The sequence below is a fragment of the Anomaloglossus baeobatrachus genome, chromosome 1, assembly GCF_048569485.1.
Source record: "Anomaloglossus baeobatrachus isolate aAnoBae1 chromosome 1, aAnoBae1.hap1, whole genome shotgun sequence".
Taxonomy (NCBI): domain Eukaryota; kingdom Metazoa; phylum Chordata; class Amphibia; order Anura; family Aromobatidae; genus Anomaloglossus; species Anomaloglossus baeobatrachus.
The window spans coordinates 428,165,337-428,189,897 of record NC_134353.1 but is presented as its reverse complement, the minus strand read 5'-3'; the positions used below and the strand labels follow the sequence as shown (position 1 = coordinate 428,189,897).

At 45.1% G+C, this 24,561-nt stretch overlaps 1 protein-coding gene across 5 annotated transcripts in view; it reads left to right on the top strand.

Moving 5' to 3' along the window:
* Positions 1-24,561, top strand: part of TCF3 (transcription factor 3) — a 246,785-nt gene that overhangs the window by 7,421 nt on the left and 214,803 nt on the right. For 4 of the 5 annotated variants that reach the window (XR_012754630.1, XM_075352621.1, XM_075352618.1 and 1 more), the window contains one exon: positions 12,878-12,974. Coding sequence is in view for 4 of the 5 variants with exons in the window: in XM_075352621.1 (XP_075208736.1) it covers positions 12,900-12,974 (75 nt within the window). In the remaining variant the exon portion in view is untranslated. Of the gene's footprint in view, positions 1-6,945; positions 7,106-12,877; positions 12,975-24,561 lie in introns of those variants that run through there. The other variant, XM_075352620.1, reaches the window with a different exon arrangement.

Sequence of the window (24,561 nt, the reverse complement as noted above, 5' to 3'; positions counted from 1 at the left end):
CTTGTAGTAATGTGCCTCATCCTTGTCCCCATCCTTGTAGTAATGTGCCTCATCCTTGTCCCCATCCTTGTAGTAATGTGCCTCATCCTTGTCCCCATCCTATAATAATGTGCCTCATCCTTGTCCCCATCCTATAATAATGTGCCTCATCCTTGTCCCCATCCTATAATAATGTGCCTCATCCTTGTCCCCATCCTATAATAATGTGCCTCATCCTTGTCCCCATCCTATAATAATGTGCCTCATCCTTGTCCCCATCCTATAATAATGTGCCTCATCCTTGTCCCCATCCTATAATAATGTGCCTCATCCTTGTCCCCATCCTATAATAATGTGCCTCATCCTTGTCCCCATCCTATAATAATGTGCCTCATCCTTGTCCCCATCCTATAATAATGTGCCTCATCCTTGTCCCCATCCTATAATAATGTGCCTCATCCTTGTCCCCATCCTATAATAATGTGCCTCATCCTTGTCCCCATCCTATAATAATGTGCCTCATCCTTGTCCCCATCCTATAATAATGTGCCTCATCCTTGTCCCCATCCTATAATAATGTGCCTCATCCTTGTCCCCATCCTATAATAATGTGCCTCATCCTTGTCCCCATCCTATAATAATGTGCCTCATCCTTGTCCCCATCCTATAATAATGTGCCTCATCCTTGTCCCCATCCTATAATAATGTGCCTCATCCTTGTCCCCATCCTATAATAATGTGCCTCATCCTTGTCCCCATCCTATAATAATGTGCCTCATCCTTGTCCCCATCCTATAATAATGTGCCTCATCCTTGTCCCCATCCTATAATAATGTGCCTCATCCTTGTCTCCTTGAAATGTCCCTATCCTGTACTACTGTCCCCATCCTATAGTAATGTCCTCATCCTATAATATTGTCCCCAGCCTTGTCCCCATCCAATAGTAATGTGCACACCTTGTCCCCATCCTATAGTAATGTTTCCCATCCTTGTCCCCATCCTATAGTAATGTTTCCCATCCTTGTCACCTTGTAGTAATGTACCAATTGTGTAGTACTGTGCCCATCCTAGTCCCCAACCGATAGTAATGTACCCATCTTTGTCCCCATCTTGTAATGTGCCCCTCCTTGTCCCCACCCTGTAGTAATGTCCTCATCCTATAGTGTTGTGCCCACCTTGTGCCCATCCAATAGTATTGTGGCCATCCAATAGTATTGTGCCCATCCTTTATAATGTCCCAATCCTATAGTAATGTCCCCAGCCTTGTTCCCATCCCATAGTAGTGTGCCCACCTTGTCCCCATCCTACAGTATAGTGCCATCCTGTAGTAATGTGTGCAATCACTGTCCCCTTTTACTAATCTGCCCATGCAGGTCCTCTTCTTGTAGTAATGTGCCCTTTTCTGGTCCTCTGCTTGTGGTTATGTCCTATACTGGTCCCTTAATGTGCCGTTCTTCAAATACACACACAAAAAAACCCAAAACCCAACACTATTCTACTCCTGTGCCGCGTTCCTTCAGCTGCCTCATCTCTGCTTCTTGCTGTCTGCTGGCCCGTGCCCCCGTTGATGCCGCCACAGCCAGTCAGTGCTTTGTCAGATGATTGTTTTGCCGACTCTGCGTGTGCAGAGTCAAGCTCTCTGTGCACAACGTTTCCAATGCAGCTGTAGCCATCCGCCAATCAGAGGTAAGCAACTGAGGTCATGCAGTTTCCATTGGAGGACTAGTTGTGCACAGAGCGCTTGACTCTGAGCTCGCAGCGCCGGCAAAACAATTATCTGACATAAAGCGCTCAGTGGCTGCGGCCCCTGCTCCGGCCGCGATAGTAAACGGGCACGGGCCTGGGGGCCGCTCAAAGCAGCCTGAGGGGCTGCATGTTTGAGATCTCTGGCCCAAGGAATAGAAGCATTTCAAGGTCCTGGAGTGGCCTAGCCAGTCTCCAGACCTGAACCCAATAGAAAATCTTTGGAGGGAGCTGAAACTCAATGTTGCCCAGTGACGGCCCTGGATCCTGAAATATCTGGAGAAGGTCTATCTGGAGGAGTAGACAAAATCCCTGCCGCAGTGTGTGCAAACCTGGTCAAGAACTACTGGAAACTTCTGACTTCTGTAATTGCAAACACGATTTTCTGTACCAAATATTAAGTTATGTTTCTCTATTGTATCAAATACTTATTTCATGCATTGAAATGCAAATTAAGCATTTAAAAATCATACAATGTGAGTTTCTGAATTTTATTTATTTTTTATTCTGTCACAGTTGAAGTTACCTACGATGAAAATTAGACCTCCTGAACATTTTCTGAGGATTTAGGCTATGTGTGCACTAGAAAAGTGATTTTTCTCAAGAAAATTTCTTGAGAAACTTCTGGGAGTTGAAGATTACCGCACCTGCGGTAAAAAAACGCACCAAATCCGCGGGAAAAACGCTGCAATTTTGCCGCGGTTTTGCCGCAGGTTGGTCCCTGCGTTTTTTTTATGCTGAACAGAAATAATTTAGATAATAGATAATCGATAGACAGATAATGGATAGAGGGAAAGATGGATGGATAGATAGATGAGAAAGACCTATATAATGTCCCACCCCCCCCTGCATATTCTAAGCTGGCACCCTTTAGTGACTTTCATATGGCACTAAAGGGTGCCTAGCCTTGTATTTAGCCAAAAAATAAATAATTAAAAAAAAAAAATGACATGGGGTTCCCCCTATTTTTGTAGCCAGCTAGGGTAAAGCAGACGGCTGCAGCCTGCAAACCACAGCTGGCAGCTTCACCTTGGTAATCCAAAACAGAGGGCACCCCACGCTGTTATTTTACATTAAATAAATAATTTAAAACAAAAAACGTGGGGTCCCCCCCAAATTGGATCACCAGCCAAGGTAAAGCGGACAGCTGGGGTCTGATATTCTCAGACTAGGGAGGTCCACTGTTTTTGGACACTCCCCAGCGTAAAAATAGCAGGCTGCAGCCGCCCCAGAAGTGGCGCATCCATTAGACGTGCCAATCCTGGCGCTTCGCCCCAACTCATCCCGTTGCCCTGGTGCGGTGGCAAACGAGGTAATATGTGGGGTTGATGCCAGATGTGTAATGTCACCTGGCATCAAGCCCTGGGGTTAGTGATGTCACGCGTCTATCAGATACCTGACATTGCCAACCCAGTCAGTAAGAAATATAAAATAGACAACAAAAAAAGTTTTATTTGAGAAAAAAAACCACTCCCCACATTCCCTCTTTCACCAATTTATTGATAAGAACAATCAATTCCACGTCCGGCGTAATCCAATAAGGGGGGGGGGGGGGGGCGTCCCACGGTGATCCATACCATAGTCACTGTCCCAGTCCATGAAGAACAGAATGTTCCCCATTGGCTGGGAGAGCAATACAGTGACCTTAGCTAACATCAATAGCCCAGGTCACTGCAGGGGATGACGAGCGCTGCTGTCCGGAGGATAGATGAGATCATTACCTGCAGTGATGATCTCCTGTACTGCTGACGTCAGCGCTGTCACTGACTTCTATGCTAGCCTCGTTGTCAGCAGTATTGCGAGAGCCCGTGACGTCACCGCTAGTGAGTCTCGGGCCGCTCGCGAGACGGGCATAGACAGCAGTGACCGCGGTGACGTCAGGAGGCAGGAGATCATCACAGCAGGTAATGATCTCATCTCCCCTCCTGACAGCAGCACTCGTCATCCCCGCGGCTGCACGCACTGCTGTATATCAGTGTCTGCCAGCACTGCAGGGTGACAAGCTGCTGACACTGCGGGCAGACACTGATACTGCTGTGCGTGCAGCCGTGGGGCTGCAGCGGGACACAGACTGCACGGGCACCCGCCGAACGCGCTTCTGTGCGGCGTCCAGGGATTGTGACGTGTGTGTTTACTCTGCTCCGCTTCCTCTTCTGTCATAATGACATCACTTTCTGCAAAACCGCAGGCAGCGATGTACATTACAGTAGGTAAATCGCGGCTATACCGGGGGTATACCGCACATCAATTTCTACCTGCGGTATACCCCCGGAATTTCGCGATTACATTACAGTGAATGGAGTGAAATACCGGGGGTATTCCGCAGGTACCTGCGGAAAAGAAGTGACATGCACATTTTCTCGAGAAATTTTCTCAAGAAAATCTTCACAAAGAATTTTCTTGAGAAAAAAACGCAGCGTGCGCACAGCTATTTTTTTTTCCCATAGGTTTTGCTGGGAAATGTCTGCAGAAAGATTTCTCAAGAAATTTCCGCAGCAAAACCGCGGGTAAATCCGCGGGTAAAATGGCCTAGTGCGCACATAGCCTGATATCAGATCTATGTGGGTCGGCCCCTCACACCTCCTCTAGTCAGCTGTTTCAAATGGAGCACCACTTTTCCTTTTTCACCAAACAACTCTACGTACTAGTGATTGTGCTTGGCATTGCAGATCAATTTGTAAGAATAGGTCATAAATATGTCATGAACTGATTTGAATTTCATTTGTAGCAGCCTAATTCTTTATAAGGCTATCTTCAAAAGTTGCACTTTTGCAGCACATTTTCTTTCAGCTTTATGTAAATTAAAATATGAATCATACTGTAGATAAAGCACACATGTACCGGTAATAAATACATAAAGTCTGAAAATCGGGTCTTTTAAACACAGCGTTTTTACTGCTCAGCTAGTGGGCAAAAAACGCTGCATATGGACATACCTTGAGGATAAATTTCATTAAAATGTGCATATTTGCTTACAGGTTCTAATTTTTTCCCAAGACCACTAACTTTCCTGGGGCTTTTGTTTGGTCATTCTGAGAGGAGTAGTTTTGCTTTTTTCAATTCAGTTATGACTGATCCCAGCCAAAAGAGCAGTCTTATCAGAATATTGCCTATTTGACTATATTTTAAGAAAATGTGGATTGTTCATGGGGAAAATATAAGACATCCCCTGAAAATAAGCCCTACTGCATTGTTTGTAGCACACAATAATATAAGAACCTGTCTTATTTTCAGGGAAACATGGTATTCAGCCACCCATATGGCACTATCTGAGAACTGGCTTCAGCCGTGACCTGGAGTATATTTTTGCTATCATGTATGCCACTTTTGTGGTGTAAAGTATAGCATATCTATAGATGACCGTGTAGACTACTTCATCTTCAATTAGGCTCAGTCTTCTTTGAAATTGTTTGCAGAGCTGATATGCAAATCCAACATTTTTTGCAAAACTTACAACATTTAAATCCAAGAAAATTGGTAACAAATGCTTCATTCTGCCACTACAGTATTTGTATTTTAGGCTATGTGCGCACTTACCGGATTTTGCCGCGGATTTTTCGCGGATTTGCTGCATGTTTCGCTGCAGAAAATGTTCATAACATCTCTGCAGTGAATCACCAGCAAATCCTATGGAAAAAAAAAATCCTGTGCGCACTAGGCGGAATTTGACAGCTGCATGTTTTGCTGCGGGAATCCCGCAGCAAAAACAAGTGCATGTCACTTCTTTTCCGCACATCGCTGCGGGATTTCACTCCATTGACTCAATGTTAATCATGAAATCCCGCAGGGAATAACGCAGGAAGCAAATTCTGTGCGGTTCACTGCGTTTTCCTGCTTTATTCCCTGCGGTATTTCGCGGTTTACCTCCGGTAATGTACATCGCTTGTCTGCGGTTTTTCAGGGAAGTGATGTCATTACAGGAAGAGGAAGCCGTGTAGAGAGTAAACACAGATCACACACACACACAGACATAGAACACAGACACAGAACACATCACAGACATAGAACACATAGACACAGACACATAGAACACACATAGAAAGAAAACGGAAATATAGAAAAAAAAGAACGTTGCATATTTACCGTCCAGCCGAGGTAAGCACACAGCGGCGGCCCGGTATTCTCAGGCTGGGGAGGGAGAGGGGCGGGGTTAATGTCCCCTGCCTCACTCCCCCTCCCACAGCCGAGAATATCAGCCGCAGCTGCCCCGGCACTGTCGCATGCAATATGCGGCACTACCGGCGTGTCCTCGGCTCTTCTTGCCACCGTGTAGCAGTGGTGGCAAGGTAATACAAGGGGTTAATGGTGATGGGGGACCACCGCCATTAACCCCAGGCTTGATCATGGCAGCGTCTATGTGACAGCTGACATGATCAACCCGTAGGTAAAGTGAAAAAAACAGACACCGAAAAATCCTTTATTTTAAATAAAACCAACAAGCCTCGTTCACCATTTTATTAACCCCCCCCAAACAAAGCTCCGGCGTAATCCACAGCTCCGGCTCCAGCGTCCTGCACTGCTGACATCCAGCCGCGACTGTCACAGACACAGGCTGAATGCAGCAGACAGCAGAGGTAATTACCGGTCATTTCCCACGGCCGGTAATGTGAACTCACTGCCGACCATGGGAAATGCAGCGATCTGTCCTGTATCTATCCCTCTATCTATCTGTCTATCTGTCTATCCCTCTATCTATTCTTCTGTCTATCTACTATCTCAGAATTAAATGACTTTTTTTTTTTTTTTTTTCCTTCAATGTGCTTTATTGCATTGAATGCAATAAAGCACATCCCAACCCGCACGCGGCAAAACCGCGGCAATACCGCGAATAATACCGCGGTAAAACCGCGGCAAACCGCATGCGGTTTTCGGGTGCGGTTTCCCGCGGTTTTTTACCGCGGGTGCGGTAATCTTTGAGAGCATGCGGAATTTTCACAAGAAAATTCCATTTCCCAGTGCGCACAGAGCCTTAATCAAATCTATCCTAAAAGCTCTTCATTAAAAATGCCCCATGTAGATCAGACAGTAATTAGTGAATGTGCGTTTGGAGGAGACTTGTTTCAGTTTTTCAAAGAAGGTCTGTAGTCATGCGATGATGCGACAAACTATCCAAACGCCTATTTGACAAGTACAATGATTTTTCTGTTGCCGATAACTATTTTATGCTTATGTATCTGCTTCCCTAAACAGGAGGTGGGCATACTTGTATTATCAGGGACCAGAAGTTAGTGAGCATGACCGGTTTAGTTGGTGGGTGTGACGCCTGCGTTGGTCTGGCCATTCCTTCTGCGCACTCTACCTGGTTAGTGAATGCCCTTCAGCCGATCGTTTCCGCTGACTGAGCCCGATCACCACCACGCCCCCCACTGACCGACACTGCAAGGTGAGTGAGCGTGCCCTGATTAACATCTGGTCTGTGGTTGTGTGAGGATGATGCCATGCCTACTCACTCTGGAAACTGCAAACAAAGTAAAGTACGCCTGCTCAGGGGTGGGATTCAAATTTTTAACAGGTTCTCTGTAAACCCCGCCCATTTGAAAACCACACCCATTATGTAACCACACCCATTTTGTTAGCCACACCCATTTCCACGCACTTTCCTCAACCAAAAATACAAGTAATTTAAAGTATCATCTCTTTCCCCTTCTTCCCCTCCTCTATCGTCACTCTCCTGTCCAGCACCAGTTGTTCCCGTCACTGTCAGTCTTATTGTATTAAATGGTTTTTCTACAGTTTTTAAAAATTACTAAAAATTATTGCTAAATTGGAACGGACGACCTTCCCCCTGCAGATCCCATCCCATTATGGCCTCCTCTCCCCCTGCAGATCCCATCCCATTATGGCCTCCTCTCCCCCTGCAGATCCCATCCCATTATGGCCTCCTCTCCCCCTGCAGATCCCATCCCATTATGGCCTCCTCTCCCCCTGCAGATCCCATCCCATTATGGCCTCCTCTCCCCCTGCAGATCCCATCCCATTATGGCCTCCTCTCCCCCTGCAGATCCCATCCCATTATGGCCTCCTCTCCCCCTGCAGATCCCATCCCATTATGGCCTCCTCTCCCCCTGCAGATCCCATCCCATTATGGCCTCCTCTCCCCCTGCAGATCCCATCCCATTATGGCCTCCTCTCCCCCTGCAGATCCCATCCCATTATGGCCTCCTCTCCCCCTGCAGATCCCATCCCATTATGGCCTCCTCTCCCCCTGCAGATCCCATCCCATTATGGCCTCCTCTCCCCCTGCAGATGCCATCCCATTATGGCCTCCTCACCCCCTGCAGATGCCATCCCATTATGGCCTCCTCACCCCCTGCAGATGCCATCCCATTATGGCCTCCTCACCCCCTGCAGATGCCATCCCATTATGGCCTCCTCACCCCCTGCAGATGCCATCCCATTATGGCCTCCTCACCCCCTGCAGATGCCATCCCATTATGGCCTCCTCTCCCCCTCCAGATGCCATCCCATTATGGCCTCCTCACCCCCTGCAGATGCCATCCCATTATGGCCTCCTCACCCCCTGCAGATGCCATCCCATTATGGCCTCCTCTCCCCCTCCAGATGCCATCCCATTATGGCCTCCTCTCCCCCTCCAGATGCCATCCCATTATGGCCTCCTCTCCCCCTCCAGATGCCATCCCATTATGGCCTCCTCTCCCCCTCCAGATGCCATCCCATTATGGCCTCCTCTCCCCCTCCAGATGCCATCCCATTATGGCCTCCTCTCCCCCTCCAGATGCCATCCCATTATGGCCTCCTCTCCCCCTCCAGATGCCATCCCATTATGGCCTCCTCTCCCCCTCCAGATGCCATCCCATTATGGCCTCCTCTCCCCCTCCAGATGCCATTCCATTATGGCCTCCTCTCCCCATATAGCCACATATAGTAACAGTTCCCATCTTATGCGGCCCCTCTCCCTGCAGCTTCGGCTCACTGAGCGGCTTACCTGATCCAAGCACCACCGGCCTCTCCTCTGTCTCCTGTCCTCCTCTGCGGCTCTCTGCAGTCACAGTGACGCTGACAGTGAGGGGAGGGAGCTCCTCCTCCTGCCATCTGCCGTGACCTGTCTGCAGCGTCATCGCGTCACTGCATGCCGGGTCAGGGAGCCAACAGGCTGCTCTGAACCAGGAAGTGTGGCACAGAGGTATGCAGATTCATTTGTGCTAGAGTCTTAAAGAGACACTAACACAAATTAATACAGCAGGGAACCGGGTCTCCAGAGCTGTCTCTTGCCGGTTCTGGGAACCGGCTGCTATTTTAACAACCGGTTCTCCAGAACCGGACAGAACCGGCTGAATCCCACCCCTGCGCCTGCTGACCGAGCTGACGAGTACAACAACCAATGACAAGTGGGCCGTGTCTGTGATATAGAGCGTAGAAGTTACTCCTGGTCACGCCACCAACTAAGCCGGTCAAGCCCACTAACTTCCGGTCCCTGATGCTGCAAGTGTTCTGCTGATAACATGATGCTGTATGGCGATAGAATTTTCATACTAGCATTCCTTCTGTCCTCTTCACGGTTTTGTTGGCTTGCACATAGCATACTAGTGGTCATTTAAGAGTCTAAATGCAGCAGTTAGCTGCCCTTAAATGGAATAAGCCATGAAAATGATCCTATGCTATTTTAAACTCCAAAATGTATTAATTTACTAAAATGTTCCTTGATACAGTTATGGTGAATGCATAGGGAGTTAGAATGCTCTGTTTTCGGTTACCAATAAAAATTCTTGTAATAAGAAAAAACAAAACAAAACAACAAACCCACTAACGATTCATTCTTTAATAAATGTTAATAGCTGGCTTTAATCTGCATAAACTACAGAAGCGTGATGTTGGTTAAGCCAAATAATTTTGGCATGGAAGTACAATATTCTACTTGTGGGAATACCTACTGACTCCCCTGACAGCAAACGTCAGTAAGGCCCGTTTCACACGTCAGTGAAAAACACTGATGTTTTTCACTGGCGTGTAAAACACGCACATGTCCCTGCGTGTGCCGAAAATCACGGCACACGTGGGTTGTCTAAGTGCAATCCGGGCTCCGTTCTCCGTGGCCCGTGATTGCACTTAGAGATTCACTCACCTGCGCCCGCTCCCGCTGTCCATGGTGCTGAATCCTCCCGCGGTGCAGCATCCGGCCGGCGGTGACCCCTGCAGCAGCTGCTTCCGGGTCGGCTGTGTCGCGCATAATGAATATGCGCGACAGTAATCAGCCGGCTTAGAAGCAGCAGGGAGAACGGGCTGCAGAGGACATCGCTGGACGCCGGGTGAGTTAAAATGTTTTTTATTTTAAAAGCACGTTTTTTTCTGGCACGTGTTTCACGGACCATACCACTGCGTGGTCCGTGGAACATCAGTGATGCCAGAAAAAAATGGACATGTCTCCGTGCGGCAATCACGGACACGCAGGTACGCCGCTCGGAGACACGTGCAGTGAAAAATCACTGACGTATGAGCAGACCCATTCATTATAATGGGTCTGCGTATCTCAGTGATTATGGTACGTTTAAAAAAAAGCACAAAAGTCCCAGAATCACTGACGTGTGAAAGAGGCCTAAAAGGAAGGATTGGGCAGTTACATTTCTTCATACCTGCGCTTTTGTTAACAGGGCAGAAAAGCCGTTGCCAAATACTTGCAGCTATCAATTGTATATGGCCAGCCTAAGGACCTGCCTGACTCCAGCGGGCTATATTTAAGACACTTGGTCTGTCATTTTCTGTACCGTTAGAAAGTTATGAAGAATCCAGGCAAGGGCACGGTTTTTAATCCTAAGGGAAGAGAGGATCTGTAGTAGGAGTGAGTGGTCGATTGTGTAAAAGGCAGAGGACAGGTCTTGGAGGAGTATAGAGAATTATCGGTTTGCTATGGTAATTTGTCATGTAATTTAGCACGGAAGCTGGATTGTAGGTTGTCAAATTGAGTTGGATGACAGGTGGGAGGAAAGTTCAGATGGACATGCAGCTTGAGGAGTTTGCAGGTGAGTGGGAACAGTGATATGTGATTATGGATAGATGCAGAGGTTGGGTCAAGGGATGGCTTCTTTAGAATAGGCGTGATTGTGGCATGTTTGAAAGCAGAAGGGAATGTACCATAAATTAATGATGGATTGAAGAGATTAAGAGTTAAGAACCGAGTAAGCTTGGTGGTGAGGTTGGGGAGGAGATGCGATGAGGTCAACTGCACAAGTGGTGAGGTACGATTTGGAGAGATGAGTAAGCGCTCCTTCAGTAATGGTGGTGACGGATTAACGACATTGGCCTGTCGTACGAAGGGGTTATGGTGGTTGAGTAGCAAAGTCTTGCCTTGCTTGGTAAGTCTTATTTTTGAAATGTTTTGCAAAGTCTTCTGCAGAGATGAGGGAGGTCAGAGGGGGCAGTGGTGGGTGGATGAGGGAGTTAATTGTTGAATAAGGGTATGTGCCCACGATCAGGACCTGCTGCATCCTGGGCGCGGCGGGTTCTGATCTGCGGCTCCGCGAGTCTCGTCTGCAGGAGACTGCAGCTGCTTGTGCCACGATCAGGGTTTGGCGCACTCTGTGGTCTCCTTGTGAAGAACGCTTGCGACTCCGCAGCAAAGAATTGACATGCTTGTGGCTCAGCTACGCTGCGGGCAGTACACGCACAGTTGGGATTTGGACGCAGCTGAAACATGCTGCATCCAAAACGCTGTGATCAGTGATTTTGGGCACGTACCCTAACTGTTTGGGTTGTGGGACAAAGAAGATACGAGGGATGTGAAGAAGTTCTGTTTTGCAGAGGTGAGGACTGACTTGAATGTGAAACTTTCTTTTTTGAATGTGGTGAAGTTGCTAGTGTGTTTTTCTTCTAGTGCCGCTCCGCAACCCTGAACACTTGCCGAAGCTTTTAGGTCAGGTTGTTGATCCGATCTAGGATAGTCTGTTGATTTGTCGCACTCTGCCATGCATGAGAGGGGTGACAGTCAATCGGTGATGCCAGCATGCTGTAGAAAATGGTGGCACTGTCTGTATTATGGTTATTTCTCATCTTATAGTAAACTGATATGAAAGTCTTAAAATCTGTTTACAAATCACAATGATTAGATTATGATTTTGATAAATTTTATGAATTCAAAATTCTCTGGTGTGGCACAGCAGCGGCGGATAATGGCTTCAGGTATGCCAAATTGGATGTAATAACCATCTTTATACAGGATACGTGTGTGATTGCTTGTGCCTATAGCAATGCATATTAATTGAGCAGTCTATTACATGCTTCTTCTAACGTCATTGTCATATTTTGTGGTTGTCATCCTTATTCACATTGGGCAATTGTCTTGTTACATATTTTGGTGTGATATTTTATGCTGTGACTCTTACATCATATGCAATATTGCAGATTTGTGATATATTTTTTTGAGGTGTGCCTACATATGGTATGCCTCTTATACTTTTTGCAATTTATAAAGTTTCTGTATACCTATTTAGGGTTCATTTTCAGTCGTATTTGTATATAAGCACACGTACTGTATACTTTTTGTATAACTTTTACTGCTCGAAATTGTCTCTGCTTTTGTGCCTTTGTGGTGCTTTATGCACTTATTACTTCACCTTGCTGTTTTTCAAAGCTTTTTTTTTTTTTTTATTTAAATTTTGGATTAATAAAATTTATCAAAATCATATCTAATTATTGTTGGCTATTTATTTAGTTGTTGGTCCTTCAGTAAGTAGCCTTTTTCCATATATTTTTTGAGAGCTTTATGATGCATTGTCACCATTTGGTACTATTTGTATACCTCTCATAGCAGCATTGGTATTTATAAATCACAATCATTGTATTATTTAAACTGTAGCCAAAAATGATCTGTTCTCGGGGAGATTGTGGTAGGTTAGGACCATTTCTCATTTTCCTAACCTCATATGTATTACTGGCCTGGGCATCTCAGACCAATTTCATTGTGTGAGAACAGTCTGGTCAGAAATTGGTTGATAAATCTAGCATGTCTCTGCCTAAACTGGAAATGAAAATATCCGACTGATATGAAGCAGATTGTCCTTATTCCCATGGGTGTATGCTTACATTGCGACTGAGATCTTCACACTATCTCTTACTGATTTAGCCTTTGTCTGAAATCTCACATTTGCTTAATATTTCTTGTTGTAAGATTAGTAATGTTGTTTTTCCATTTCTAAATTAGGGTACCCTATTTTTAAAACTGGATGAGTATGAATTCACAGCAGAGAATGGCAGTGGGCACAGACAAGGAATTAAGTGACCTTCTGGATTTTAGCATGGTAAGCAGTTAAATATAAAACTGATGTGTTCTCTTGCTCTCAATTTCTCCTTTTAGTACACGGGATGGTAATAAAACAGGAGTTGTCCATGTCTCCAGATTACAAGCCTGATACTCTTTGTATGCAAATGGAAAACAAGTGTGGTTATGCTTGTAGTTTTGTTTTGTTTTTTTTTTTGTCAAACGTGCATCGATTTTTGTTTACTGTTCCCATCACATATTTCATGATAGAGGAATATGAATTTAGCATGTGTATATAGTTTTCAGTTTGCGTTTACATATAGAGAAATAGAATTCATGTGATAATTGAAAAGCAATATGGCTTTAAGTGCACACTGAAGCAGAAGGGCCTCATTGACGTTACTATGATCCAACTTATTTCAGTCGTGTCCAATTTTTTTTTTCTTTATTTAATCTGAAACCAGACAGACCCCCGTTAGTTTATTAGGCCTTTCTGCTTCAATTCACATCCATTTTGTAATAGAATTCATGCGAAAATGGATCTAGGTCTCTGTTCCTAAAACTGAACTCTAACCACAGATGTGAGCAGAGCCCCATTATATGCAGGAGTAGCCGACTTGTTATTGGTGTCATGATTGACTACTATGGTCAATTCCACGTAAGCCTAATATTGGGAGCATTTTTCCAGCTAAAGCAGTCTCTGGTGTTTGTTTTTTTTTTTTTTTCTTCCCTCAAATTTTTCTCACTTGTTTGATCTGATGTTACTTTATATGGCAATTTACTATACTGTAGCCTCAATTTTGATTGCCGCATGTGTTCTTAATCCTGGTGTGGCAATTATATCTAAAAACTATTTCAGCACTTATAACATGCCCGTCTAAGATTCCACTCCCAAGTACATACATGTAGCATGATAAAAAAAAACCCGCAATAAAGCCTTGTATTGTGTATAGCAAGTCAATGTATGTATCAAGCTTGTTTGACGTCAAACATAAACAGGACAACAAAGGTGTGGTAATAAACCAAAAATGTTGGTTCCAAACAGCATTAAGATTAGTGGCTAAAAAGTTGCCAGTATGGTGACATCAATCAAAAATATATGATCTGGAAGTCTTTCATTCAAAACATACTTGATTTATGGTAGTCTGTGTTTGTGTTTTTCATGGATAGCAATCACACCTATTAAGTTTGTGGTGCTTTTTGTATGTCCTTCAGGTTTACAAAAAACGTTTTGGTACTGTTAGCCAGTAGAAAAATGATTGATTGCGCTCAGTGAGAGAAACAAAAATATACTGTATATTCTTGTAGTTGTGAAACCTTTTAATGGCTAACTAAATTAGTTAGCCACATTTCTGTCACAGGACAAAATTAGCAATACAGGTCTTGAGTCGGTGAAAATTCGCATTGCCATCCATGTGCTGTCTGTGATTAATGCAATAATAATCAGGGAAAGCTTTGCAGATTTATTATTTTTTTAAATTTTTTTTTTATCAGTGAAAAATCACTAATGATGGAAACTGTGACCAAACCTGTTGACACTCCGATACAAAAACCCTGAACGCTTCATGGTTTTTACGTGGGAAAAAAATGATGGATGTCTAACTTCTTGATGGTGTCGTTTTTGCAACGTTGTGCTTTCAGTTTAGAACTGATAGCTCTTGATCATTATTTGGCTTAAGCTCCACACGTTGGTGAAATCAAAGTCCGGAATGTGCTCATTCCAATGTGTTTGGATGGACTCCGAGATTTGTAGCTAAAAGAACCCTGTTTATTAGAAATGCCAAAAGTCTCGCAATTCAGTGCCAGCTATTTTCTAGTTGTAATCCTATGCCTGTAAAGGTTATTTACAAGAGGCAATTTTCTGTGCAGTATTGCAATGTTGTGGCAGACGTAGGCCTTCCAGAGCCACATATTTTGCCATGGTTTTGAGTTAATTTTGTCCCCCTGAAAAAAAAATAAATAAATAAAAAAAATACATAGTAATACAGACAAAGGTCAAGTTCACTCTTGGGGTTTCTTTTTTACATAAGTGACATGTAAATATTAGATTTTGGTCTATAGATTGCTAGTTTGTCCACATCCTCCTGATTTGTGAGAGTCATAGTATTTATTGTTAAAAGAAGACCTGCTCATAGAGATTAGCGAACCCGAGGTTCGGTGTTCGTACCAAACATAGACTTTACAAAAAAAAACAAAAAGTGCGAGTGCTTTAAGTATGCTGACGACTTGAGCGAGCATTGCTGTGCCCGGGTATGCTCGGTGCTCAGCCCAGTGTAAGCCACTTGCAGTGTTTGGCTCACACTGGAGGTAACGACAGCATGATCGTTGTAGTGTACACAATACAAAAGAAAAACCCCACCCATCCTCCCCCCCCCCCCCCCACAAAACTCCTCTGTTTATGGTTGGTTGGCTGGCTGGCTCGCTGGCTGGCTGGCTGCCCGCCTGCCTGAATGTCTGGATGTGAGCAGAAACCTGAACTGGCCATTTAGTCCAGGTCCCAACACTACATATTTCCATTGAGTTCAACATGTTGGGTTATAGGTTGAACTAGTGGAAGGCAAAAACCCCGTGAGTCAGATGCAAATTGCCACATATTGGGGGCTGACTTCTTTCCAAACTTCACATAAGGCAATCGGACTAGTTCCCAGGATCAATCTCCCATCAAAAAATCTAGTGCCCATAATCTGTTATAAATATTTGAAGAAGGACATCCAAGCCCTCCTTGGCTTTTAGTAGTGTATCAACCATTACATCATTAGGTGACAGTCCCATTTGTCTCACTGCTCTTACAGTAAAGAATCTGTGTCTGTGATTATGATTACACATTCTTTCCTCCTAGATGTAGAGGATACCCCTAGGTATAAAAAGATCATTAGAAAGGTCTCTGTATTGTCCCTTCATATAAGCCCTTGGCCGGCCAAAACACTTCCCGTTTACTGATTTAAAGTTTGTATTATATTCTGAATCTGGAACACATGCCAAATATTGAAGCAGGGAAAATCTACGTAGGGCTATGTGCACTTTACGCTGGAACTGGAGTGCAATGCAAGAACCTTTATGTAAACTGTCATTTTCTGACTTCCCTTTTAATAACTTTTTAATAAAAAAATTAATTATTTTAAAATTGAATGTACTATGTTCATTATTTTACCACAATGCCATGTGTGAACCCAAGTTTAAAGGGAACCTGTCAGCAGATTTGATGACTATAAGCTGCGGCCACCACCAGTGGGCTCTTATATACAGCTTTCTAACATGCTGTATATAAGAGCCCAGGCCGCTGTGTAGAACATAAAAATGACTTTATAATACTTAATGGGCGGTACGGTGCAGATGGGTGTCTCCGATTTTCCGGTGTGGCGACTCCTCTTTCGGCCATCTTTGTCCTCCTTCTGAAGCCGCGGTGCATGATGCGTTCAACGTCATTCACATAAGCCGGCATTGAGGTCCTGCGTAGGCGCACTTTAATCTACCTTTAGCAGGGCGGATCAAAGTATTGTAGTGCGCCTGCACAGGAACTCAATGCTGACGCGTGTGCATGAAGTAGGACGTGTTATGCACCCAGGCTTTAGAAGAAGGAGGTCAAAGATGTCCGAAAGAGGAGGCGCCAGGTACTGGAGAACGGAGCCACTCCTCTGACCATTCTGCACCGAATCGACCGTTTAGGTGAGTATTATAAAGTGATTTTTACGTTCTACACAGCTGCCTGGGCTCTTATATACAGCATGTTAGAATGCTGTATATAAGAGCCCACCGGTGGGGGCCACAGCCTATAGGCCCCAAATCTGCAGATAGGTTCCCTTTAAAGAGAACTTGTAAGCACGATTCTATAACCTAAAGACAAGACACGGCTGATAAGGAGTTAGAATACTGATTACTTTGATACTTTTGATGAAGACATCCGCTTTGTGGCTTGCTAATTACAGAGTTTTCTGCTAATTTATTTTGATGCACAGGGGTTGGACTGTTCGTAAGGGGCTTCTCCCTAAAGGTGGTGTCACACATAGCGACGACGACAACGACGTCGCTGCTAAGTCACCATTTTCTGTGACGTAGCAGCGACGTCCCGTCGCTGTGTGTGACATCCAGCAACGACCTGGCCCCTGCTGTGAGGTTGCCGGTCATTGCTGAATGTCCTGCTTCATTTTTTGGACGTTGCTCTCCCGCTGTGAAGCACACATCGCTGTGTGTGACAGCGAGAGAGCGACGAACTGTAGCGAGCAGGGAGCAGCAGCCGGCATCTGGCAGCTGCGGTAAGCTGTAACCAAGGTAAACATCGGGTAACCAAGAAGCCCTTTCCTTGGTTACCCGATATTTACCTTAGTTACTAGCGTCCGCCACTCTCACGCTGTCAGTGCCGGCTCCCTACTCCCTGCACACGTAGCTGCAGTACACATCGGGTAATTAACCCGATGTGTACTCTGGCTAGGAGTGCAGGGAACAGGGAGCCGGCACTGGCAGCGTGAGAGCGGCGGACGCTAGTAACTAAGGTAAATATCGGGTAACCAAGAGAAGTGCTTTCCATGGTTACCCGATATTTACCTTAGTTACGCTTCCACGCGTCGCTGCTAGCTGGGGGCTGGTCACTGGTCGCTGGTGAGATCTGCCTGTTTGACAGCTCACCAGCGACCATGTAACGACGCAGCAGCGATCCTGATAAGGTCAGATCGCTGGTCGTGATCGCTTCTGCGTCGCTATGTGTGACACCACCTTAATGATTCTGTGAGTTCCCTGCCCCTCTGACTGCCCCATGGTCTATAGGCCACTGCTGAGATTTCAAACAAATGAAGCAGGTCATTCACACACCGGAGGCGGGCAGAGGGGTTGGGCAATCACAGGGTGGAGACCTCCTCCTGTATAGTCCAGCTCCTGTGCACCAAAATCTATTTAGCAGAAAACTTCAAATGGTGATTAAAGGGAACCTGTCGCATGTTTAAAAAAACAAAGCAAAGGAAATATTAATCTGCAGCTTATGGGTATGTCTGCACGCTGCGTTCTTTGACAAAAAAAATGCACCCCCTGGCAGACGTGACAACTGTAAATGCTGCATTTTGACAAAAAAAGCGGTAAAAAAAACTCGATGCATTTTTTTTTTTTTTTTTTTAAAGGAGAAATAAAATATGCTAGGATAATAGCTAGAATAGATAGAACATATCTAATAGATGGAAAGAAATTACAGAGTAGCTTGAAAGAGGGAAAGCTAGCTTGGGCAGCTGTTTTTTTTTTTTTTTTTTTTGGTAAAAAAATAAGTGGCCCCCCCATTTTATATATCCTGCACAGGAACAGCAGCAGCAGCTGCAGGCTGCAACCTTCAGCTGTCTGCTGTAGCTTGTCTGGTTATGAAAAATAGAGTGGTTTCCACACTTTGTTTTATTAAACAACAAACAAAAAAAAAAATTGGGGTCCCCCCATTTTTCTAAAACCAGCCAAGGTGCGGCAGACAGCTGGGGGCTAATATTATTTGGGTGAGAAGGCCCATTATTATTATTTGGCCTTTTCCAGCCTAACAATAGCAGCCCACAGCCGCCCCAGAAGTAGCACATCCATAAGATGCGCCAATTCTGGCGCTGGACCCGGCTCTTCCCGTTGCCCTGGTGCTTCAGCAGTCGGGGTAATAAGGAGTTCATGGCAACCCAAGCAGCCACTAAGTCCTAGATTAGTAATGACAGTCGTCTGAGACCCCGCCCCATCACTAATCTGTAAGTGAAAGTAAATCCCCCCCCCTCCCCCAAAATCCTTTATTTGAAATGAAATACAAATAACACCCTCTTTTACCATTAAATTAACCCCTGAACACCCCTGCAGGTCCAAAGTAATCCACACGAGGTCCTACGGCGATTCAGCTCTGCTACATCCCTGTCTTGTCACGGCAGCACCTTAGAGCTTGACCTCCCGCTGACAGCAGACAGAGCTGTGTGTAGAGAATGAACTCGGGTGAGCCTCTGACATCAGTGCCGCGATACAGGCAGTACTGCGGGGCCCGCAGCTGTGATGTGGTGGGACATGTTCATTACGTCGGACCTGGAGGTGTGTTTAGGGGAGTTAATAAAGTGGTGAAGGGGTGTTCTCTTTTTTTTTTTTTTTTTTTTTTTTTATATTTCAAATAAAGGATTTTTCGCTGTTCCTGTTTGTTTTCGCTTAGGGTACTTTCACACATCCGGATTTTTGCTCTGCGGCACAATACGGCGTTCTGCAGAAAAACCGCAACCGGCTTTTGTAACGCCGATTGCGGTTTTTTTTTGCATTGACTTACATTAGTGCCGCATTGTGCTGTAGGGGCTTGCGTTCGGTCCGGTTTTTGCCGCATGCGGCAGATTTAGCCGATGCGGCGGCCGGATCGAACGTACCCTGCAACGTTTTTTGCTCCGGCAAAAAACACCGCATCGCGCCGCATCCGGCCGCTGCGGCGCATTTTTCAATGCATCCCTATGGAGGCCGGATGCGGCGCGATGCGGAAAAAAACGCATCCGGTCGCCGCATGCGGTATTTTCCACTGCGCATGCTCAGTAGCATGCCGCAACCGGAAAAAAACCGGACCGGCCGCATGTAAAAACTGATGCAAAGGATGCGGTGTTTTCACCGCATCCGTTGCATAGTTTTCACAGCCGGATTGAGCCGCAGGGCTCAAACCGGATGTGTGAAAGTAGCCTTACAGTTTAGTGATGGGGGGGGTGTCTCATAGACTCCTGCCATCACTAACCTAGGACTTTTTGACTGCTGTGGGCTGCCATTAACTCCTTATTACCCCGATTGCCACTGCACCAGGGCATTCGGGATGAGCCGGGTGAAGTCTCGGACTGTCGCATCTAATGGATGCGGCAATTCCGGGCGGCTGCTGGCTGATATTTTTAGTCTGCGGTTCCCAATAGCTTGGGTCTCCCCAGTCTGAGAATACCAGCTGTGAGGCTTTATCTTGTCTGGGTATCAAAATTGGGGGGGTCCGTGCGTAGTTGTGGTGTGTGGTTTTTTTTTTTTTTTTTTTTTTTTTTTTTTTAATTTATTGTGCTGTATGATATAGACCCGCCCATCGGTGGCTGTGATTAGTTGCAGTCAGACACTCCTCCACGCTGTGTGACAGCCATCAGACTGCAACCAATCACAGCTGCTGGTGGGCGGTGAAGCAGTGAATATGAGATGAACTTAATGAGCGGCCGGCACTTTCAGAAGCAGGGTAATCCGCGGGAGCAGTGTGACAGCTGTGCCGCGCTGGTGATCAGTGAGTATGAAGGAGGGAGAGCGAATGTAGGAAAGATGGTGACCTGCGTTTGTTGACAAGAATGCATCCTAAACACAACCAAAAGGCAGTGCAAACACACAGCTAAACATTTTGCTTGTGTTTTAGACACATCTCATTCATGTCAATGGTGGAAAATGTTCACAAAACACAATGAAGTGACATTCTGCTTTTTTTTTTTTTGGCAATGACAAATATTTGACGGGGAAAAAAAAGCAACGTGCTCATGAAATTTCTGATTTATGACAGACTTTGCTAGGGAAGCAAAAAGCATTTTGTCAATGACACAGTGCAGTTTAAAACGCAAGAAAACGCAACGTGCGGCGCACATTCCCTTATAGTGTTTGAAACCTGCACATTGAAGCCGGCTGCCAGGGGAAATTAACTTTAATTCTTCTGGCAGTGTTTGGACCGGTGCCACCCCCGTGACTGAAACCCAATCTCTGACAGTTTCATGGAGATGATTGAATGCACCCAAAGGCGTCATTCACACGTCCATGTTCAAAAACACACGTGAAAATCCGTTTTGGATCAGTGTCTCTACAGTGTACGGTGCTTGTGTCCTTTTTTTTTTTTTTCCCACCGGTGTACGGTCCGTGTCCCTTTTTAACATCTGTGTACGCTCCTTGTGTCTGTTTTTACCATTGTTGTACGGTCTGTGTCCGTTTTATTATGGGTCTACGGTCCATGTGTCCGTTTTTACCATCGCTGTACGGTCCATTTTACCATTGCTGTACAGTTTGTTTTACCATTGCTGTACGGTCCGTTTTACCATCGCTGTACGGTCTGTTTGTTTTATTATGGGTCTACGGTCCGTGTGTCCGTTTTTACCATCGCTGTATGGTCCATTTTTAACATCTGTGTACGCTGTCTGTTTTTTTTTTTTTACCATCGCTGTACGGTCCGTGTCCGTTTTTACCATCGCCGTACGGTCCGTTTTTACCATCGCCGTACGGTCCGTTTTTACCATCGCCGTACGGTCAGTTTTTACCATCGCCGTACGGTCCGTTTTTACCATCGCCCATACGGTCCGTGTACTTTTTTTTTTTTTTTTTTTTTTTTTCCATCGCTATGTAATCAGTGCTTTTCACAGATGTATTAATAAATTGCAGAACTTCTCCTATTCTTTGCAATGTTACTTTGTTTTTCACAGTCCCATAGACTTGTATTGGCCCTTTTTATCCGTGATATCAGAAAGAAACAGGTGTCTCTGTGAGTTTGGATAGACACGGTTTGTGAAAGACACAGATCTGTCTCTAGCACCATAGGTGATAATGGGTACATGAGAAAAAATGGACTTCTGAATGAGGCCTTAGGTTAACTGCAATGAGTGTTTGGTATGTTCTTGATGATGGAGATTTTCTGCACCAATTAAGTTGTTTTTAGTGCGTTTCTTGCTTTCGGTATGTACCCACGTAGCAGTTTTGTGCAAAAAAAAAACTCACTTAGGCTATGTTCACACAGGAATTTTTTGGTAAACTTTTTTTTTTTTTTTTTTCTGCAGGAAATCTCCTTTTAGTCATCTGCGTTTAGTGGCGTTTTTGGTGGTTTGTTTGTTTTTTTTCTCTACAAAATGGGTTGTATCAATGAAAAAATGTTGGAAAAAACGATCCAAAGAATTGACATGTTCATTCTTTGAAATCTGCAGCAAAAACGCAGGTATTTTACAAAACAGGAAAAAAAATCTGCCGGTGTTTGTGTACATGAGATTTCAGAAATCTCAGACTTTGTTGGGACTGTAAAAAGCAGCTTTTTATTAGCATGGATTTGCATAAAACTAAGGCAAATCCGCAGCAAAAAAAACGGCAGCAAAACTTACCCAAAAAGCCCTGTGTGCATATACCCTTTATATCACATTTTGTATGTGTTTTTCATGAGTTTTAGGTCATGGCAATTGCGGCGGTTCCTTCGCTGTACCCTTGCAATCGCCGCCAGGTCTTTGGCTAATGTTACAGCAGAGATCAGGCTCGCTCTGCCCAGAACGGTGTCCGCTACTCTCCTGATAGTTTAACCCTCTGAATGCTGTAATCAAAGGGATCGCTTACCTCTCCTTGGCGATCGGGTGCCTGTAATGCGATCACAGGAACCCGCTTGCTGCCATGGCAAATATGGGTCATTACTGTGACAACCCCGGGTTACTGAACTGCGGAGAATCTCACACACCATGCTGGGAGTGCAGCCCTGACGCATATAATCCATTGCAGTGTATTATATCTGCAGGAAAAAATGCAGAAAGAATTGACATGCTACAGATTTTTTGCCCCAAAATCTGCAAGGAAAAAATCTGCAACGTGTGCGTAGCAGTTCAGGATTCCCATAGACTTTGCTTGGATGCATTTTTCCTCGCAATTTTGATTTAAAATCTGCAAGTAAAAATGTGGTAAAAACGTAGTGTGGGCACATAGCCTTATCAAGGTTTATGCTGCATTTTCTATTTTTTTTTGCGAGGGTGGTAATTTATGGTTTAAATAAATAAAGCTGCTTTATTTTGGATACTTCCTGTTACTTAGCTTTGGTAGTCATGTGCCGACTTCATGCGCTTTTTAGGCCTTGTGCGCACACTGAGTTTTTACCCGCGGTTTTGCTGCAGAAATTTCTTGAGAAATGTTTGTAACATTTCTGCAGACCTTTCCCAGCAAAACCTATGGGGAAAAAATAATAGCTGTGCGCACACCGGTTTTTTCTCAAGAAACTTTTGCGGTATTTCACTCCATTCACTGTAATGTAATCGCGAAATTCCGCGGGCATACTGCAGGTAGCAAGTGATGTGCGGTATAGCCGAGGTTTACCTGCGGTAATGTTCATCACTGCCTGCGTTTTGCAGGGAAGTGATGTCATTAGGACAGGAAGAGGAAGCGGAGCAGAGAGTAAACACACGCACACATATATAGATACACATACAAATCAAACATGCATATTACAAAAAGAAACCGTGGGCTCCGCTGTATTTTTACCTTCCAGCCGAGGTAAACACACAGCGGCGGCCCGGTATTCTCAGGCTGGGGAGGGCGAGGGCCAGGGTTAATGCCCCCCTTCCCCTCCCGCAGCCTAGAATATCAGCACGCAGCTGCCCCGGGACTGTTGCATCCATTATGCGACAGTCCCGGAGTGTCCCCCAGCTCTTCCCGATTGCAGTGATGCGGTGGCAATTCGTGATAATAACGAGTTAATGGCAGCAGCACATCGCCGCCACTAAGTCCAGGCTTAATCATGGCAATATCTATGAGACAGCTTACATGATGAACCCGTAAGTAAAGTGCATAAACACACAAAAAAATCCTTTTTATTTTAAATAAAACAAAAAAGCCCCTCTTTCACCCGTTTATTAACCCCCCCAAACACACAGCTCCGGCGTAATCTACCGAGGTCCGACGACGCTTGCAGACTGATCCAGCCGTGGCTCACACTGTACTGAGTGCAGCCTCGCAACGAGCCTGCAGGGGTAATTACAGGTCATTTCTCACGGCCGGTGATGTGAACACACTACCGCTCGGGAGAACTGCAGCGTGTTGATTGACCTGTCCTCTATCTATCCCTCTCTCTCTCTATCTATCTATTCTTCTATCTGTCTATTTATCTATCTACTATCTATCTCAGAATGAAATGACTTTTTTTTTTCCCCAATGTGCTTTATTGCATTGAATGCATTAAAACACATGTACCAACCCGCGGCAAACTGCGGCAATACCACAGGTGCGTTATTACCGCGATTGTTGCCGCGGGTGCAGTATTCTGCCACAGGGTGCGGATTTTTCTTAAGAAAAATCCATTTTCTAGTACGCACATAGCATTAGTGTGTTTCTGCTGCGGAAACACATATCTTTTCTTATCGTTCAAGTCTCATGTTTGCCACAAGACAATCTGACATGTTACAGATATAATAAAAACATGCCACAAATCAGTTTAGCCAGCTAAAATAAGAGTGGATATTTAAAGTAGGAACGAATTTGAGCCTTCTGCATACGACAAAGCTGTGTGCAAAGAGGCTATGTGCGCACGTTGCGTAGTGTCCATGCTGAGAAATCGCCAGCGATTTGGCAGTGCATGTGCGCTTCAAATCGCTTCAGAAACACTGTGTAATGGATGCAGTGTGTCTGCAGAATAGATGCCGATTTCATGCACTCTGGATGCTGCCTCTCCCTTAGACAGAGCAGCATCCATAGCGCACAAAAGAAGTGACATGTTGCTTTTTTGAGCGCAGCGATTTGGATCAAGATTTCAGCATGCAAATCGCTGCGCTCTCAAACGCAACGTGCGGCTGGATTATGCACAATCTTCATAGATTGTGCTGGGTATGCAGGCTGCATGCATTTACGTTGCAGTGCAATACACAGCGTAAACACATGAAATTACGCAACGTGCACACATAGCCTAAGGCTGTTTCTTGGCAGTA